At 43.8% G+C, this 20,047-nt stretch overlaps 1 protein-coding gene across 2 annotated transcripts in view; it reads left to right on the forward strand.

Moving 5' to 3' along the window:
• STARD10 (StAR related lipid transfer domain containing 10) overlaps window positions 1-20,047 on the forward strand; it is a 265,342-nt gene that overhangs the window by 97,177 nt on the left and 148,118 nt on the right. Inside the window, exon 2 of one of the 2 annotated variants that reach the window (XM_069203767.1) lies at window positions 1,075-1,119. The exons of the other annotated variant lie outside the window; for it this stretch is intronic. Coding sequence (XP_069059868.1) covers window positions 1,075-1,119 — 45 coding nt within the window. The remainder of the gene's footprint in view (window positions 1-1,074; window positions 1,120-20,047) is intronic. 2 annotated transcript variants of the gene reach the window in all.

Here is a 20,047-nt window from a genome sequence, read left to right on the forward strand (position 1 = left end):
CTTGTTTGCAGTTTAACTCTTGTCCTTCTTCTAACAGAAGATGTCAGTTGTGAGCATTAAACTCTCTGAGCTAGCACGGCAGGGGGAATGACATCCGGTCATGCCTCTCTGTGAGGAGCAGTCCTGGTTTTGAGCTCATATAATAGACCAGGGTCGTTTTACGTTCTCAAAGTTTTCTAATCGTGCGATGAGGTGCGTCCCCTTGTCTGGCTTCAAACGTCGATGTCCCAGACACTTTAGGTCATTTGGACTTTGAGTTCAGATGTAGTTGTCTTGCCAGGCTTGTTTTCCTTAAAAAACACACATACACTATATGTACACGCAAAGGGGCCAATTGGCTTCATCTGTTGGTCTGTTAAATTGTCAGCCACATTGTGCTTCCGCCCACCACAGCATAGAGGGTGGGGCGTGGGGGAGACCACGTTCCCATTGGCTCCCTTCATTTGGAATGACGGCGCAAAGCGTGTACACATTATTCACATCCCCCTAAAATTATTTCCTTTCTTTTTAGTTGTAAAGCTGGTTCAGATCATGTTTTCGTAGTCTTTTTCATATTAACTTAAACTAGCATCTATTCATTTTGCCTACACTCCATTTTAAAGTTTATATTATAAAGCGTGTAAGTGACATTACATTATTGTAGTTGCCATTGATTTGAGAAATTGGTGATTTTCTTCTTGTCTCCTTCACAAATAATAATTCTAAATGCATGGCACAAATCAAATCAGGAATTATATTTTTAATTACATTTTTTTATTACAAGCATAATGCAGCCACTGTTAGGTGGCAACATATTTTTTTTTCTTTTTGTGGCATATGCTTGCAAAAAATAAATAAATAAATAAGCATTACATTAGTGTGTCAAGGCCAGACCTATTAGCTTTGCCAATGCTTGTTAAAACCGTGTGACTTGACGATGAGGTGGAGGGGAGTGGTGCTGAGTTCCTGAACTGCTTGTGTTGTCTGCACCCTTTTCCCCTTCGGAGACAAGGCAGCAGACTGAGCATTGAAAACTTGTGTGTGTTTGAGGTTGTATGGTTTTAAGTAAAGTAACGTACTCTGTATTACTTATAGGAGTCACCAGAGCAAGAAGGTTTGAGAAGATTTCAAGTTGTAAAGGTAATAAATACTAGAGTTTTGGACCTCTGTCATTCTTTGCCCAGGGAATCATTCTTAGTTAAAGAATAATATTATCTATAAGTAGTAAGCGACAAGATCTATCCCCCATAAATGTAATTATGAGTAAGCTCTGCACCTTTCAGGTCTGCTGCTTTATTCAAGTAGCAGAGCGCAAAAAAACTCTGGGGTAGCTGCTACTGACAGTTCAATCAGTCAGTATACTTGTAAAGCGTGACTAGTCACCCGCTAGGGTCACAGTTCATCTGGTTAAAAACAAAACACACAAAACATTGCTAGGATTATGTGAATAAAGTTTAATGTCTGTTGGCGCGCCTTTAGCACTTTGCAAATTTGTGACTGTTGGGCACTTTATCCATCATTAGAAGGGGATGATTTTGTCCTGAAAAACAGACTTGATTTTTTCTTGCAACTGCTCCTTTTCTCTTGTACATCCTGATGAATGCCAGCACAAAATGCCTTGGATAGAAACATGTTGATCTGATAAGCCTTTTGATGGTGGGTATGTAGACAACAAATTGAATACATTAATAACAATGGCCCTGTATCCTTTTTTTTTTTTTTTTAGAATTTTCCCATCCATACATCCCACACCCTTTCACACATCACACTTGACTGCTCATTTAGAATGCAGAGTTTTTCTAGGTAGTGCAGGATTGAGTTAAGAGTTATCTCGAAACACATATTTCAGTATTTTATTCAACGCTGATTCCCTCGTAATTTTTCATATAGCGCATCAAAAAAACATTAGTCTTCAGTACTAGCATCAACGAAGGATTGCTTGAGACAGAATCATGTAGGATTATGAGACTAGCCATGTAAGATGCATTTACATATGAAGAATACAATTGAACAAAGTATGCAGCGTAACCCTGTAAATCTTGGTTAGATTCTGTTGTTGTATACCTTTGTAGGATACTCCTGGTCTAGAGAGGACCAAAAAATATAGATAACTCTAAAAATTGAGGTGGAACATGTACGAAGGACCAAGACGATGATCTGAGTAGCATTTGTTTAGAAACAACTTTTGTTTTGCGTAATATGTTGTTTTAATTGTTATTCAAAAATGTAGTAGCCTACTTATGACTGTGTGTTGTGAATGAGATCTTACAAATTGTCTTTAATCAGAAAAGAAAACAGTATGTGTAAACAAAGACTCTCTGGTAATTTCTCAAGTTAAAAACAAGGCCACACCTACCTTACAGTTGAGTCTTCTGAGGAGCACCTACTTGATAGTGTAAAACTAAGATAAGGACTGGAGAGGCTTATTCTTGTGAACTGTACCTTGGAAGACTGCTAAAGGTGGATGTGGACAAGCAGTCCAACTAATTACAGAATTTGAAAGGATTTTATGATGTGCCGGAGCCCACCTCTCAGAGGATTGGCAGTGGTTAATTAATACCCCCTGCAGAGGATGGTAACCACCTAACACATCAGCAAGGCTAACCATCTCCCCCTTGCTCTGTGTTCTTTGACCTCTCTCTGAACTTGCAAGAAAAGTAGATAACAGTAAGTAATGTGGGCATTGTGACTGACCCAACCCCAGCATTCCAGTCAGTGCACCAACTATAATTATGGAATTATAATGCCCGCCTTTCTTCCCTGGGAGGGGAACAAACTCTTAATATAACAAGCACTGGCAAAGTAATGGGTCTGGGACTAACTGTATTTATATATTGCTTCCTACCCCTGACAAGGTGTTGAAACATTTTTCGGCAAGTAGCATGTTTCTCTGGGACCCAAAATGGATTTGAGGTTGATTTGTGTAGGGAAATAGAAGTTCCTAATTTGAGCTGTGTACATGTGAGTCTGTTAGTTGGATTTAATAGGATAAAGGAGGGATAGTGGAGGGAAGAGTCTAGAGAATGTTATTAGGGATGACTCCGAGTGGAGGTAGAGGATATATTGAGAGAGGTATCGGATGAGATCTAAAGTTAGTGCATGGGAGAGAGTTGAAGGCCTTTTTTATTTCTACAGTAGGAGTAAAGTAATAAATATATAGATACATAACTACTTGGAACGGTAAACATGTATATGGAAAATAATAAAGAGATATAAAGTTGTATTATATAAGGTCCATTATGTGCCTGTATGGATACATAATTAGAAACTCAGACTTTCAAGTGTTGCTGTACATAAAGTTAATTTATTTGTGTATTTGTAGCAATGTATTTCCTTTTTGGAATTTGTATGCATTTTTTGATTATTTATTTATATTTATTTATTTTAATATTATATTTTCCCGAATAGTTCGATAGTGAAACACTTATAGATACAATTGTTATGATACTTTTTTCACTTTGTGGTAGATAAAATAAAATGTAACAGAGACCCATAAACATCTAGGCAAATAACTTATCACACTTATGACAGATAAAATAAATAAAGCAAACATCCTTAAGCATATGGTCAAATAACTTCTATGTAAACTATGCAATGCCCTATATACATGTTATATCAAAAAATGAGGGACCGGGAGTATTTAGAACAGGTCCAGTGTGCAGTCTCCCTGGGCAATAAGTAACAATCAAGCTGGGCACACTGTTCCTAAGAAGAGAGAAGACGCATGGGCACTTCTAAATTTAGAAGCTAGAACCCTCACACATCCATTGGATGTCATGCCTCATCATTGGGTCTGCTCCTCGTCGGGCTGGCGCTGCAATGCCCGTCGGGCCCCTGCAAGGGGGCTCTGTGCCGGAGATCTTTTATTGTAAGCGTGCCACGAAAGTAAGTAGGAGAGAAATCAGACCTACTATGAAGAACAGAGAACTGGAAATAAAATTGACTCGAGAACCACCCAGATTCAGATTTATTGGGGGTGGTGGACCTCGGACAAGATTCAAAACACAGGGCGTATAAGGAAGTTGATGTTCCTATACTCTTACCATTGACATAAGGGGTATAGAGGACATTGGCTCTCACCCTAACTAGAAGGTCAACATGTCTCACGCCTCAGCTGTCCCGAAGGATCAAATGGCGTTTCATCAGGACCACAAAAACCTTAGTTCCTCTCGAAAAACAAAAATGCACATTAAGCCAAAGAGAAACAAAAACTTACATGAACAGCTACTAAAAAAAAAAAAGAAAGCCTCAGTCGGCGTAAACTCTCCTCAATTTAAGGAACGGGCATCATGGGTCAAGTGCTGGCCAAAGGACTGTCATTCCCTTTGGTAAAAATAATAGTTACAAATGACACATTTTTGGAGATAATGCATGTTGTCACATAAGATAGTCCCATCTGAAAAACAATTGACATTTATATAAGGTATAGCAGCAGTCTACGGCCCAATCAAAAGAAAATCTAAAGTTTTTCTTTTTATTGGGCCGTAGACTGCTGCCAAAAATTATTTCCAAAAATGTGTCTTTTATAACTATTATTTTTACCAAAGGGAATGACAGTCCTTTGGCCAGCACTTGACCCATTATGCCCGTTCCTTATATTTATATGTAACATATACATTTGTAAAGTAAACCTATAAGAACATCTATATTTTTTTAAACCATAAGTAGTATATATTTGTACAAAGAAATGCACATATCTAACTACAAACATATAATCACATTGTACATGTTTACGTACACACATATATGCGGTACATTTGTGTTTTGAGTATAGTGGTCGTGTAGGAAAGAGCCAACTCTCGAGTAGTCTTCTGAAGATAAGATAGTTATCCGCGGATCTTATGTTTTGAGGTAATGAATTGCATAGATTGGCTGCTTGAACAGAGATAGATGTAGCACCCATGTCTTTTTCTTGTATGCTGGTGTTTTGAGGTGAGGTGCTCATCTAGAGCGCAGGTTCCTTTGTTGTATGTATTTGGTGATTTTATTCCTGATGAGCGGTGGTCCTGTGTCATGTATTGCTTTGTGGGTGATACGAAACAGCTTGAAGGGGGATCTTCACTACCAAACTCACCACACAGCAACAGCGGTCCATGTAAACTGGTGTAGGCTCGCTGCTCCCAACATTTCAATGTTCTAATCCACAGCCTCTGCCTTTCTCTCCCCCCGCCTCTCCAAAATACATGGAGTGGGCAGGGAAAAGCGAATAGCAGAGGCTGAGCTGCAGGGCTCACCGGAGCTTTCACCTTCCCTCCTCCCTTAGCTCACAGAATCACTCGAGCCTCGGAAGGAGGGAGGTTGAATGATGCTCAGATCCTGGATCTCCCTGGCCCGGCTGAACGAGACAAAGCGGCATAGCGAGCCCAGGGAGAGCTAGGGGCTGACCTCAGCCCCCTTTCACATCTCTTGCTGTGAATGTTCAGCAGCTAACAGCCGTGGCCCTGCATGTGGCTGCTAGCAGTTTATCAGTCACAGCAAGAGCTGTGAATCAAAGGCTCCTGAGCCTCGGGGTTTCCAACCCCCTCGAGCTATGAGAGGCCCTCCTTTTTATAAGAAGGACATTCTGTTCTCGATAGGTGGAATGTTCTAATAGCCTTATAGCCCGCCGTAGCAGTCTATACCATCCATTAGAGGCCTCCAGCTCAGACCTTTAACGCTGGAGGGGTCCTTTAATGGACGGCATATCCCGCTACGGCAAGTTATAAGTCTATATTGTAGCCCTTGGCAGCAGGCTTTTCATGCTATATTATTCTGAAACCTGTGTTACTTAAGGCATGGAAACACAGATTTGTTTCCCTGATTAAGATGAAACCATGGGTGAGATATGCTCTTTCTGATCTTGTACCTTTTTTCAGATGCTGCACTCCCCTTCCCTTCCACTGGTCCCTGGTTTTATTAGGGATGCCGTTTTTGTTTTTCTCAGGGAGATGCTCTTAACACTCTGCTAGCGCAGGCATTCCAGAAGTCCTAATGACATCCAATCTCAACTGAAATAAGGATTAGCAGCTACATCTGTCAGCAGAAGTCGCCTGATTTGTATATAGGTATGTAAATGGTATTTATTTAGCACAACCCTAGCCAAAAGGCAGCAGAATGCTGTACGTGGTTAAAGACAAGCAAAAGTCAATGAGTGAGAGGAGAAGAAGCCGGGTTGTGGATGGTTAATGCATTGTGATGTAATGCTCTTTAAAGAGGTGAGTCTTCAACTCTTCCCTAAATTGGGGAGAGGCGGTCCTGATGGATATGGAGATGTTGCTGCAGATCCTGGGTGCATAGACAGAGAAGGTCTGCTGTCGTATTTTCTAACACTTGTTAGTCTGCAGTCTGATAGTGTCTTGGCTTCAGGTGTACCAGGGTCCAAGGGAGGTGGAGAGCTTGTCTGCAAGATAAGAGGGCGTGTTGAACGTGACTGCGTTGTAAATGATGCATCTGGTTTTGAAGATGGTGTGGGCTGGCAAGGGGAGCCTATGGAGTTCTAACGGGATGGGGTGGTGTGATCATGTTTCTTCAGACCCTGAATGCGAGATGCTGTGGCATGTAGGATGCTTCTCAGGGCTCCCAGTGTGGTGTCTGGGATGCCATGTAGCGGGGCACTATCACATCCGTATGCAAGAGTACGAGAGATTGAATAGCAGTTCTAAAGTCACTTTCTGGTAGAAATTGTTTCATTTTCATTTGAAGAGAGAGCTGGTACCAGTCTGTCTTTGGTTTTGTGGCAGTGTTTTCCTTGAGGCTGAGGTTTATGTCTAGGGTGAATCCAAGTGACTTGGCATTCAGTGAAGTTTGAGGTTTGAAGCAGTCAAGGTTCATGTCATTGAGCCAGGTACTAATTTTTGTTTATTATTCTTGGCAAACAACAGGAATTCTTGATTGGTTTGAGCTTCAGGTAGATGGTGGACATCCAGGTCTGGATGATGTGCAGGCAGTCCTTGAAGTGTTGGATGCCTGACGCAGAGGAGCCTCTCAAGTAGAGTTGTGTATCATCAGAATATTGGTGCGATTATCTGTGAATTGAGCACTGAGTGGCTCCATGGAGAGGTCGAAGAGGATGGGAGACAGTATGAGGCCCTGGGGGATTCCCCAAGTGATAGGGATCTTTTATAATTTGGATGTGTACATGTAACAAACGGGTGATGGTTGGAAAGTAGAAACAATTGAAGAGGATGGGTTGGTTGACTATGTGGAAGGCTTCTGGGAGGTCCAGCAATATCGGAAGGCAGGATAGTCTTAATCTGTGGTCAAGAGGGCATCGTCTACAGTGTGTAGGGTAGCGTTTCTGTGGTGCAGCGTGACCAGGAAACCAGACCGGTAGTCGGGCAGGAGCTGGTTAGTAATGATGTGATCTTGAGTTGAACATAGACTTCTTTTTCGATGATCCTGTGATCGTGGTCCAGAAAAATTGTATGGGATAAAGTTACTCCAAAATCAGCACAGTCTGTGGAACCATGCGCAGTGGAGGACCAAACTATACAGCATGTTTACTAATTATGCAGCAATAAAAGCGATATAATGTGGTGATTCTGTGGCAGTATTATTTCGCTATTTTGTAATACTGTGTAGGCCAGGCTTCTCCAACCAGTAGCTCGCCAGCTACCTGTTAGAGGCTCTCCTTTTTGCAGCCCAGCCTACTAAATTAGAAGCTTTTGATTGGTTGAATTAATATAGGTATACCAGATCTGAAAGTGTATATTCCAGATGCAAATGTGGTTATTTTCAGAACTCATAAGCTGATATTTGTAGGAAAAGGCTGAACATCCAAAATATATTTAAAGTTGCTATTTGAGCAATAAATCATGTGCCATTGAGGAGACTTTTTAGACATGTTATTACCTTGGTGCTTACTGCTGGCAACCATGCCTGATGCATTGAAGTGATCACTGGAAATAATCTTGAATTAATCTGGCCACTAGTATAATCTTGTCTGATGTGTTCACTATTACAACACTCATAACAGTAGCTGTGAATGAGTTTCTTTGAACAAAAGTAGCTCTTATTGCAAAAAAAGGTTGGAGACCTCTGGTCTAGGCAAAGGGTGCACCTTACTAGTACCAGTTCAACACCTGCATCCAGCAACCAACAAAGAGCAGGTGACTGGAAACCTTCATGCAGGGTTTGGCGCTGCACAGCACCAAACATGGAGCTTTTGTAAGTAACTATTGATCCATGTGCAGTATAAACATTTTTTCTTCAAGTTATGAAGTAGATGGTGAATAATTTGGGCAAGTGTGGTGAATCTATAATTATATGAAAAACTTTGTGGCCACAGAATGGCATAATTCTGATGGCCTCACAATCGCTGTTGCATGTTACCTGGGCCACCTCAAAGCAATGGAACAGCGCAAACAAAACCCATAAAATGAACTAAGCAAAATGGATCCAGCCAGAGGAGAAGGGGTGACATTCTTCTGTTGCTCCCAGGATATTTGACTTAATTGAAAGCCTGTTCGAGCTGTTCTGCTTTCAGGCATTTCCTGAACTGAAGGTTATGGGAACCATTCAGTGTAGAGGCCAGACTGTGCCAGCATTTTGGGCCCTGGCACCCCAAGACTTTTCCCCATACTTTACCAGGTTGTAGGCCCAATGCCTTTACAAGGTGGTGGGACTTGTTGAAACTTTAAAGTGACTTGTATAATATCAAAAGAACCCTCATTCCATTTGAATGCCAGTTCACTGTCCTTTACAGTGCATAAACATCCATATGTGTAGTGTCATGGCATATTTGTGTCCTCTGTTGTCATCCTATAAGGCAGTTACCATTAAAATGTGGGGCACCTTTGGGGAGCTATATGTCTTGTCATGGGTGAAGCACTGGCCAAATCAAAAGGTCTCATACTTAAAAGGCATTGGCAACCTTTTGCCTTTGCCAACGCTTGTTTCTGATGATGAACATCATCAGACAAAAAAATCCGAAATCGGGCACAGCATGATGTATGCACCCTTGCAAATGTCTAGATGCAGCAGCTATTTTATAGGCAGCAATGTGACGTGCATGTATGTGTGCTCATATATCATAAGGTAGCAGTCAGGTTGGTTTTGTTTAATTTACCATTCCAAGATGACAGGCTTCAGCTTGGACTAGTACATTTTAGCGAAAGGGATGACATGGTAGCAAATTGCAGCTGCTGGAACTTCCCACAAATTAAAATAAAGACTGAAATAAGTGCAGGATGGGGAGGGGTGGAGGAGCAACACATGAGCTGGGGGTCAACAGGCTAACAAGACCAGGGGGTCAGGGATGTGAAGGGGCAGCAATGCGAGGGGAGAATGGGAGACCATGAAAAACACATGCATTCCCATGGAGTGCAGAAAACGAAAGAAAAAAGTAGTTTCCTGAATGTAAGCTGTGGAAGGATACAACAAGACAAACAATCAAAAGGGTGGCAAAGATACTCCAGTCCAGGGGAGGGGCAAACAAAACAAGAGACAAACAAACTCTGAACAAGAAGCAAGCAACTGAGTATGCAAGAAAGCTAACCAGTTACAGGCAATGGGCTGACCAAAGTCCATTGTAAGTATTGATATTGTACACATTGGGTGCTTCAACAACACAGCTTCCAAAAGGAAGGGTCTCTGAAAAACAGAATTTAAAAAGAAAAAAGTGAGCTATGACCGCTGAGCAAGAGAGAGAGAGAAAATGCTACATCCTTTCTTTCTTTGATCAGGACTATGAAAGGAAGTATGTATATCTGCATAATTAAGCTAATAATTATTCTACTTATAGCAAGGGGCACTGGAATTATGCAATTTTGTGGCAGCTGCATTTTATTCATTTCATAGAATTGCCATATAATCCGCCATCTGACGCAAGATCTGCGGATTTTAACAGAAAAAAATATTTCCAGTTCAGATTGATCAAAAAGTTATTAAAACCCAGCAGCGCGTGTTGCAGCTCAGTGGAAGGCCCTTCGCAAAGGTGAATTGGTCCTTTTCAGCTGCTTATTGATGCGTTCGGGTACTAAACTGATGACACCTTGGGCCATACAGTGTTCAAATGAGTAAAAATAGCAAAATAATTACGTCATACTATCACAAAATGTGCTGCATTGCTGTGCATACTTTGGCGTTTCTTGCTGCATAATATAGTCAACCCTGCCATATAATTTGGTCCAACCTGCCGCATAATTCCAGTGGCCCTGCATATAGCACACAGTACAAACACACATCGCTTAGGCACTTGATAATTGTACTATCCGACCCACTCAGTGGCTTTCATTTTATCAAGGTCCAAAGAATGAAGCCCTGCAAAGATATAAACTTATGCTACACAGATCACCTGCAGATGTATGCAGCGGGGCAATATTTCTGAGGTTTGGAACTCCTTCCCTGCAGGTGACACAAATATCCCTGCAAAAGAGCAGAAACCAACTGAGATATCTCATCGTGCAAGCTGGAGATCACATGCAGTGCTTTGCCGAAGGGACGTTACTGTAGCTAGTGTACTGCAAGCCTGGTAAAATGTGCTTATAAAACAAATGAAAAGGTGTGTTCATGTGCACCACCAGATAGGCTGTGTGTGACTGAGAAAGGCTTAAAGTTAGCATGTTGCTTGAATCAGAGGTGATAAAATGATTGTGTCTTTAGTTCTGTCTTGAACTGCATCATTGACAGGGCACAGTGGATCTGTCTGGGCATGAAGACAATTGTGGCACATTTGTTCTGCTGTGGTAATTGTGGCACATTTGTTCTGCTGTGGTAATTGTGGCACATTTGTGTGCCACATTTGTTCTGCTGTGGTAATTGTGGCACATTTGTTCTGCTGTAGTGTTTGTTCTGCTGTGGTAATTGTGGCACATTTGTTCTGCTGTAGTATATGTTCTGCTGTGGTAATTGTGGCACATTTGTTCTGCTGTAGTATTTGTTCTGCTGTAGTATTTGTTCTGCTGTGGTAATTGTGGAACATTTGTTCTGCTGTGGTAATTGTGGCACATTTGTTCTGCTGTAGTATATGTTCTGCTGTGGTAATTGTGGCACATTTGTTCTGCTGTAGTATATGTTCTGCTGTGGTAATTGTGGCACATTTGTTCTGCTGTAGTATTTGTTCTGCTGTGGTAATTGTGGAACATTTGTTCTGCTGTGTTGTAATTGTGGCACATTTGTTCTGCTGTAGTATTTGTTGTGCTGTGGTAATTGTGGCACATTTGTTCTGCTGTGGTAATTGTGGCACATTTGTTCTGCTGTGGTTATTGTGGCACATTTGTTCTGCTGTGGTAATTGTGGCACATTTATTTAGTTTGTAAATTATTTGGGGACTCTATTTACAAAATAAACATGTGTAAGGACAAGGCAAGTAAGGCGTTGTCTTGCAGAGGCACTACCATCAGAAGGGGTACAGCTCGGGGCAAGCCCTTAACAGGGGCAGCTTCTTTGCAGTGGGGGAGGGGCATTGCTCCCCTGGCTGAGCTAGCAGGTGAAAAATAAAACAATTGTTTGCTATTGTTTTATTTTTCATAATTTTTCATCTGCTGACTCAGCCAGCAAAGTGTACAGGGAGGGGCAGGGTGGGACCAGATGAGGTGGGAGGGGGGAGCAGAGGAGAGTGCACTAAGTATGCATGTGTATGTGGCCAGCCGTCTGAGGCCAGCCAAACACACATGCGCACTTAGGCTTCTCGGTCGGACCGGACTGGAGAAACAGCACAGACCCAATGGTTGTTCCTCAGTGGCAGTGACTGCCGCTCAGACCAATCCTGACGCTGCTTACATGCTAGGTTTAGCATGTAAGGATTGCTGGGGAGCCTGGGCTGGTGTCCCACAGAGGAGCAAGGCACCAGGAGACGGTGGAGGGAGACAGACGGCACGAGGGAGGTGAGTGTTTTTTTTTTTTAATGGTGTTTCCCCGTCGTCCCCCGTCCCCCCACACACCGCTGACCACCGCTGGGCCTGAAGCCTCCTGTGAACAGGCCCAGCACTTCAGTCCTCAGCAATAGTTGAGCAGATGGTTTGTGGGTATAATAAAACTAGGGAGACATGAGGGAGAAGTGATGTAACATCAGAAAGAGATATTTTTGCGCAGCAACTGACGCATGTTGGGGAGAGAGCATCCTGCATAATGTGTGCAATTTGCCTGTTGAACTGTGGAGTGTCACTGTCCCTTCTACTCTAAAAGACATAGGATTCTTTGCGTTGCTGCACAAACTGGTTTCGTTATAGACTGAGATTGTTATATATTTACATTTGAGAATAGATCAGCATTGGGGCAGCCGTGTCAGGGGTTCATTAAAGGGGTACCATGTACATAAGTGTTGAGGTGCCTTGGCAGACCTCTGTGTTGGTCTCTGCTGAGGAATTACAAGAGTGCTACTTATAAGGACCTGGGAGCACCTGAAGAGTTGTGCAACGGTCTGGATGTTGGAACAGCGGGATGAAGTAAATCAGGACTGGGGTGCACTGAGTGTATTTGGGTCACAATGCTGTAATTGCTGGATTGCTCCAGGTCAGCTTTTGCTGCATGTTCTGGTGAAGGTACAGGAGACAGAGCCGCCAGGATTGGTTTAGGTGAGCGCTGATGTACTTCAGAAATGTTGTCTTGGGGTCCAAAGTGTTGTATAGTCAGTGGCGGCTGGAGCCAAGGCAAAGTAGTGGGGTAGGGCACAAAACAAAAAAGATTTTTTTTAAAACACACAAAAAACGTGCCTGCCACATTGCGGCCAATTTGCCCCTCTTCCGGGTCCCTCGCTGAAGGCAGTCTCCCAGCCTGCCCTGCGTCCAATCCTAATGCTGCACTCATTCTGCTGGCAGCATGAGAGCAGTGCCAGGATTGGCCAGAGCGCTCTCAATTTGCTCTCCCAGGCAGCAGACTGGGAGCCTGTGCCTGCTATCTCTAGCCCGGCAACACAGTGCTGGGTTGGGGACATCTCAGTGCGCATGTGTGTTTGGCCATCCTGAGATGGCCGGCCAAACACACATGCGCACTGAGGGGAGTGCACCTACCACTCCCCCTGGTGCCTGCCATCCCCATGGCCCCGCCCCCGAAAAATAAAACAATAATAAACATAGTTTGTTATCGCTTTATTTTTCAAGTTTGCAGCTGCTGCTGCTGGTGGGGTTGACGCTCCTCCATCATTGCGGAGGAGCCTCTGCTGCGTATAGCTATGGTGCTACAGGTTGGAGTGAAGTGACTTTATGGGTCTACTTGTTAGTTAAGTGTCACTAGGGAGAGTGCCAGTGATGCAATTACACTGTTGTAGGCAGCTGCCCTATGATGCTGCCGCACATAGCAACAAGAAGCTGGCAGATGATGACAAAGGACCAAACTTGTCTTGCTAGGAAAAAAGGAGCACCCAAAAGGCAAAACACCATTTTGCCTGCAGTTCTGAAAGACCATGCAATGGGGCTTCTCTCACATTACTTTTCAGTCTGGATAGGAGATAGTCACTGGGGTGCCAGGGAACAAGTGCTTGAGAGATAGCCAGGGCGTATGTGAGTCTGCAGAAAGGGTCTAAGAGGTGACGGTGGAAGTGAAAAGTGCAGGGATACAGGTGGAGGTAACTTATAGAGAAAGAGAGATCCAGAGGGGAGACAAAGCCTGCTTGATTTAAGATGTGCCGGAAACACACAGAGGTGCTGGACTGAAATCCACGTGAAGAGGGGTGCGCATAAGAAGTATGTTTCAAGAAGGAAAAAGCTGACGGATAAAAAGGTAATTTAAAACAAATAAGAAAACCTTCCCACATCCTACACAAAATCCGTTGTGGGGGGGACCCCACCAAATATTTTCACCTTTGGTCCCACAAAAGTCTGTGACAGCCCAGTGCAGAGGTGACTAGTAAAGCTATGTTTTTTAAAGTGATCAATAGTTCAATCAAGAATTTCTAAAGCACGGCAAATCACCCGTGAGGGTCTCAAGGCGCTGTAATGTCTCTGACATTGTTAGGTTCATACGGGTATAACATTCCTTATTTTTTCTAAGAGTGTCTCAGTTTTCCCGATGGTTAAAAGAGCTGTGCACTGTCTAGAAGCTGCGTGAGCTACAACATGGCGCTCCCAGTGGACCTGGGTCCATCAGACACCGTTCCCGGTCTCTGCGGTCATTACGGTAATTGTGGCACTTGTGCTGTGGCTCGTGAGTAACCCCAGGCGGCCGTCAGGGACCAGGAAGACAGGCACGAAGAAGGAAAACAAGGCTCCATCATCAGTCCCCAGTGGCCGCTCCTCGGGAGGAGGGTTCTGGTGTGCAACGCAGCCCGTCAGCGCGCGCGGGCACTGCTAATGAGTTGTGGCACCCTTCAAAGCGCCTTCCTATTTATTCTTAATGTCAGCGAGGTGGCATCTCTAATCCTGGAGATGAAACAGCAGGGGTTCCTTCTCGTGGCCGTCCGAGCACACGAACAGGCCCGTGTCACACTACTGCGCAAGCGTCTCAATGATTGCGCAGTATTTGAAATTATTTTCATCCCAGTCTGTTCCAGCCAGTGCAAAAGTCCTTAAAAAAGGAATTGGGGGGACTAACCAAGTTAGGCAGTATGCAAGTGACATTGTTGCACAAGACATAAATGCGTGACTTCGCAACGCGTGACGTCACACATGGCATCTCAGGAAGTGGCATCACAACCCATGACCTCACAGAAAATTACATTACAAGGAGTAACATCAGACTTAAGACCTCACACATATGTTTAGCAGGCCTATATGATCTATTGGCAATGTAAAATGAGTACATGTGATGTGAAGCGCTCGGACACCCTGCTTTGAGGTGAGTAGGACTATGAAAGAAATAACACACAATAGTCGTAGTTAAATTGTTATTTGTGTAAAAACTGGGACAGACCAACACATTTGACAATCTTACAGTGCATGCCTCTCTCTTATTTACAGGGATCTGAACAAAGTCAAAACCATGCCTCTTTTAAATACTTGTGAAGTAACCAGTCACAGCTCGCTGCAACAACAAGGGGTGGGTTGGGGCGGGTGCGGCGCGAGGGGGGAGGCGGGTGGTGGGGAGCGGGGAGGTACATTTAATAAACAAAAAAACTTACCTGATCTGCCGAGCCACGCCACTCCATTTCCATCATCACTGCGGGAACAGGCTTCCAGCCTGCCCTACGGCCAATCCTGACGCTGCTCAGGCAGACTGGGAGCCTCTGCAGCCTCTCTTCCCGGGCTGGAGAGAGCCTACTGCGCATGTGTGTTTGGCCGGCTTCAGAGTCTGGCCAAACACACATGCGCTCTGAGGGGGCAGTGCTGTGCGCTCCCCCTCACTGCTCATCACCCCCTTGGCCCCACCCCTTTACAAGGAAATGATAATAAACACTGTTATTATTGTTTCCTTGTAAAGGTTTTACAGCTGCTGCTGCTGGCGGGGGAGTAACGCTCCTCTGCCCTAATGGATGAGCCGCCCCTGGAAGTAATAACAAGCTGTGTGCCTTGTTTCCCCGCCATCATGTTCGCATCTAGGTGTGAGGCTCCAGATAGCTCCCAGCCAAGGATACACCAACAAAAGGAGGTGTGATGGCCCCGTAACGTCAACCCTTGTTATGGGCCCAGCTGAAATCTGATAAGCCTTCTGCCCCCTAAATGTTGCTGCTCCTAACTAAAGCAGATGACGAACAGGCACTGCTAAATGTGTCCAGGAGTCTAAAAATTACACGGGACAAATTTCGCATATTTCTTTGGGGCCTGACCCCTTGCCAGAGTAAACAATTTCCACCCTGTGAAAAAAGTGGGTAGAACCAGTCTACCCATGCCCACCCTCGACCTGTTCTCTGCTTAAAGCCACATCAGTGCCTCTCTCTGGTTTCGCACGGATATCCACGCGAATGTGACTTCCACGTCTGCCTGTGCTGTCTGCTCTATCTAACAGGCTTGCATCCTGGTGGGCCATTCAGGCTTTCCTCCACGTGCGGTTGAACAAAGGTAGCACCAGTGGCCAAAGGAGCTGAAATGAGAGCTAGAACTTCAACTTACCTGAGAACAATTGACTTGAAATTTGTTTTTATTTAATTAAGCAGTGAGTCTTAGGTGTTGGAGGCAGATGAAAATGTTTGCGCGTCAAGCTGCTGCATACATGCCAACATTTTAGAGAGGTAAGTGAGAGGTTTAAAAAAAAAATCAGGAGAATATACTCCCCCCATTGACTTTTACTGAAGCAGAGACAATTCCAGGAGGGAGACAGCCAAAATAAAGCTATTTTTGGCTTCAAATCAATCGGTTCTGTTGGCATGTATGCAGCTGGCCTGACTAATTTACCTGTGTGATTTACATGATGCAATTGCACATGAACACTAGCAATAATAAGTGAATATCCTGTAATATAATCATCAATATTGATTGGTTGGGCACTTATTGGTAAGGTGTTATGGTAAAACACTTACATCCCTTGGCAGGAAGCACTTTGTAAAAGATATGTTATAATATTCACAATCATAAGCCTTCTGCATATATGCTGAGTATGCTTTTTGTTCTCCAGGAGACTCAGCTAAGCTAATTTTCCAGACAGCTAAAGCAGGTGTGATGTAGCTGCCCCTTCCCCAGACGGCGTGAGCTGTGGACAGTGTGGTATTAACTAACCTCTGGCGGCTTCCAAGGTCTACGAAAGGTTTCCTGCAAATCAACACGTCATTCCCAGCACAGTCCTTCTTCCCTTTCTACACTATCCCTTCGCTGGTACTTCATTAGGAACAGAGGCCTTCTTCCCTTTCCATGCTATCTCTTCACTTTTTTTTCCTTTTATTTTATTTTTTTGCAGTTTTATGTAGAGCAAACTCGACCCAAAGGTATTTGAGCGCTTAACATGAGCACCAGTTACATTACACAAGGACACATTCATTTTTGTAGGCACGGGGATATTATGTGATTTACCCAGAATCGCAGGACATTGAGCTGACGCCGAGACTTGAACCTGGTTCTCCAATTCCAAAGTCAGCAGCTCTGGCCGTTTAGGTCACATCCTTTCCCTTCCTTAGGAGCAGAGGCCTTCTTCCTTTTCTATGCTTCCCCTTCACTGGCAGCAATTAACTTACAAACACTAACAAAAAGCAATAGGCCTGGCATTGCATTTACAGTGAAAAACATAGTGCATGACTATTTTTGTGTTTTTGTGTTTTTGTGCAAGGTAGTTATTTGCAAAGAACCACAACAGGAAAAGTATTAACCCAGACGGCAGAAGATCAAGTGCCTTGTTAGTTTGTTGGTGAGGTGGCAATGTATAGATTTGGCTGTTTTTTAAAATTGAGGGTCTGATTTAGAGACCGGCGGATGGGTTACTCCGTCACAAACGTGGCCGCTATCCCGCCCGCAGCATTACAATTCCCATAGGATATATTGGGAATGTAATACGGCGGACGGGAGATCCGTCAGGTTTCTTATGGAGTAACTCCTTCCCCCAAACTCTAAATCAGGCCCTTATTCTACAGTTAGGGTGTAAAGCAAAAACATTCCTTGAGACTATGAGCCGGAGCTTTCACACACAAAAATATTAAATCTACTCCCAAAGGTTTATGTTTGGATGTGGCTTATACACGTTTTATTCTTTTGAAGTTGCCGTAGTCGTAGCTTTCCCGCATTACGCACACACCAGCAATTTTACACATTGCTTATCAAAGGTGCTTTTGCACATGCTAACTTTTTTTCTTTTCCCTTATAGAAAAATATTTTTTCTCCTTCAACAAATAATTTCCCCTCCACACAACCAAGTTACTTCTGCCTTGATAAGAGTAAAACTACCATATATCGAGTGGGAATCTCCAGTGCAAAAACTGCTCAATCTCCCATAAATTCATGGGCTTGTGGTTCTCGCCAAATTAGTGGCATTCCCTTGCTGGAAAGCCCAGTCTTCAGATTTAATTCTACTTGGTGATACTTGTGCTCTGACACTTGTGAGAAAATTGATTTTCCAGACTGCAAATGTGAATTTACACTGGTGAATCAAGTCAGTTCTGCAGCTAAGCTGAACTTGGGTGTTCAAAAGGCCTTGTGAATCGGTGACTCCCTTGCATAGAGTCTGGACAGGGACTGTAAAAATTCTGGACAAAGGGTCAAATTTATGGACCAAAATTCTGGACACATCAATCTTATGGGCATACCTGTGCATGTAAATTCTTCAAAGGTAAGCAGATATTTGTCAGACACAAGAAGAAGTCAAACAAAGTTTATATTCTGTTGTTTTAATACTTTTCCTCTGAAAGATGGTGACTAAATCACATCACACAATCACACACTATCCTCGTTCCTCACTGCACTGTAATCCCAGCCGCAAGAGTGTTGCTTTAAACACTAATTTGCATTGACCCCGCCCACAAATGCAAAGCTGGGCACATCAGCACATTAATACAGAGAGGTGATCCAGAGCCAATTGGGGTACGGCTGGACCTTAAATGTGAAAGCACAAACCCAGCCATTGTGAACTAAATCCTACGTGCTAGTAGGCCCGGTTTAGGCGGAAGACTCCCGATTTTTAAAGCCCAAAATGACTTTATTTTATGTGACTTCCGCCCAAAATAGTCTCTGCTGCAATATAAGACAATGAGGAAAATACATACCCCGACTGTTATTTCAGAATCTCCCACTTTCTAGTTTGAAAATGTTGGCGGGTATGCTAAATTGCCCGTAAATGCTGTGTAAAAGTATGGCAAAAAAATTAAAGTTTAAAAAAAGTGTGTGTCTTCGACATCTGGAAGTGTTTAATCGCATTACATCGCTGCATTTACATTTATTAAAAGTGAAATTTCACTCTCCCTTAATCGTCTTCTAACACAGATAGGTGCCTCACAATATATTCTTGGGGGGGATTGGAACATAGTCCAAGATGCTATTCTAGACCGATCAAATGGTCTTGACACGGGTAACAATGCAGATAGAGCCGTACTAAAATACATCCTCTCAGACCATGGCCTAATAGATTGTTGGCGTCTCTTCCACCCTTCCAATAGGGAATATACCTTTGTCTCTTCGGTCCACGGGACCCAATCACAGCTAGACTATTTCTTACTTAATCATAGAATGCTGCACGCGGTTAAGTCAATAGAAATACTGGTAGCCGCACTATCAGACCACTCTCTGGTATTAATAACCCTGGAACTCGGAATGATTACACCCGGCCGTAAACCCTGGCGCCTCCCTAACACTAGGTACCGATCCCCGACTGGGAAGGAACAACTCAAGACACATATGGCCACATACATGAAGGACAATAGAGGCTCAGTAACCTCACCACAATTTCTCTGGGCTGCGGCGAAAGCAACTATAAGAGGGCAACTAATGAGAGATGCAGCTATCTCCAATGCGCATAGACGGGCCCGACAACGCACGTTAGAAGATCCAATAACGCAGGCCATGAGGACATACACACAGCAACCCACCCCCCCCAACCGCCGCTCCCTAGAACAGGCCAAAATGGAGCTTAATTCCCTTTATACCTCACAGGCAGAATATACCCTACAGAGGCTGAAGGGACGACACTATGAGCACGGAGAGAAGGCGGGCCGCTTATTGGCTGCCCAACTACGCCAACGGGAAACAGCACTTGCTATACTGGCACTGCGCACCCAGGATAACTTACTCATCACATACCCCCAGACGATTGCAGAAGAATTCGGCCGGTACTACCAAACTCTGTATTCCTCAGAAACATCGGAGGACATTACCCACTTAGACGCATTCCTGCAGAGGACGCAAATCCCCCATCTTACAGATGAAGGCAGGGCTCTTTAAGAAGGAGACATTAGTAAGGAAGAGATACAACAAGCAATAGCTAATCTATCAAATCACAAAGCACCGGGGAAGATGGGTTCACATCTGAATTCTATAAATGGACAGGAACCGACACGGTAGATGTCTTATACGAGGCGTTCAAAGGAGCCGAAAGGGAAGGCTCCATACATCCTATGTCTAATAAAGCCACTATCACAGTTTTGCCGAAACCCGGAAAAGACCCACTTCTCAGCAGAAGCTATCGTCCTATCTCCTTATTGAACGGAGATATTAAAATATTAGCGGGAATACTGGCCACTCGCCTTAAAAAAGTTATTCCCTCGCTAATCCATCACTCCCAAGTAGGCTTTGTGCCGGGCCGCTCCTCCAGGAATCACCTCCGCACACTCTTCCATGCCATCTGGACTGCCCGCGATACACGA

The sequence above is a fragment of the Pleurodeles waltl genome, chromosome 8 (assembly GCF_031143425.1).
Source record: "Pleurodeles waltl isolate 20211129_DDA chromosome 8, aPleWal1.hap1.20221129, whole genome shotgun sequence".
NCBI lineage: Eukaryota > Metazoa > Chordata > Amphibia > Caudata > Salamandridae > Pleurodeles > Pleurodeles waltl.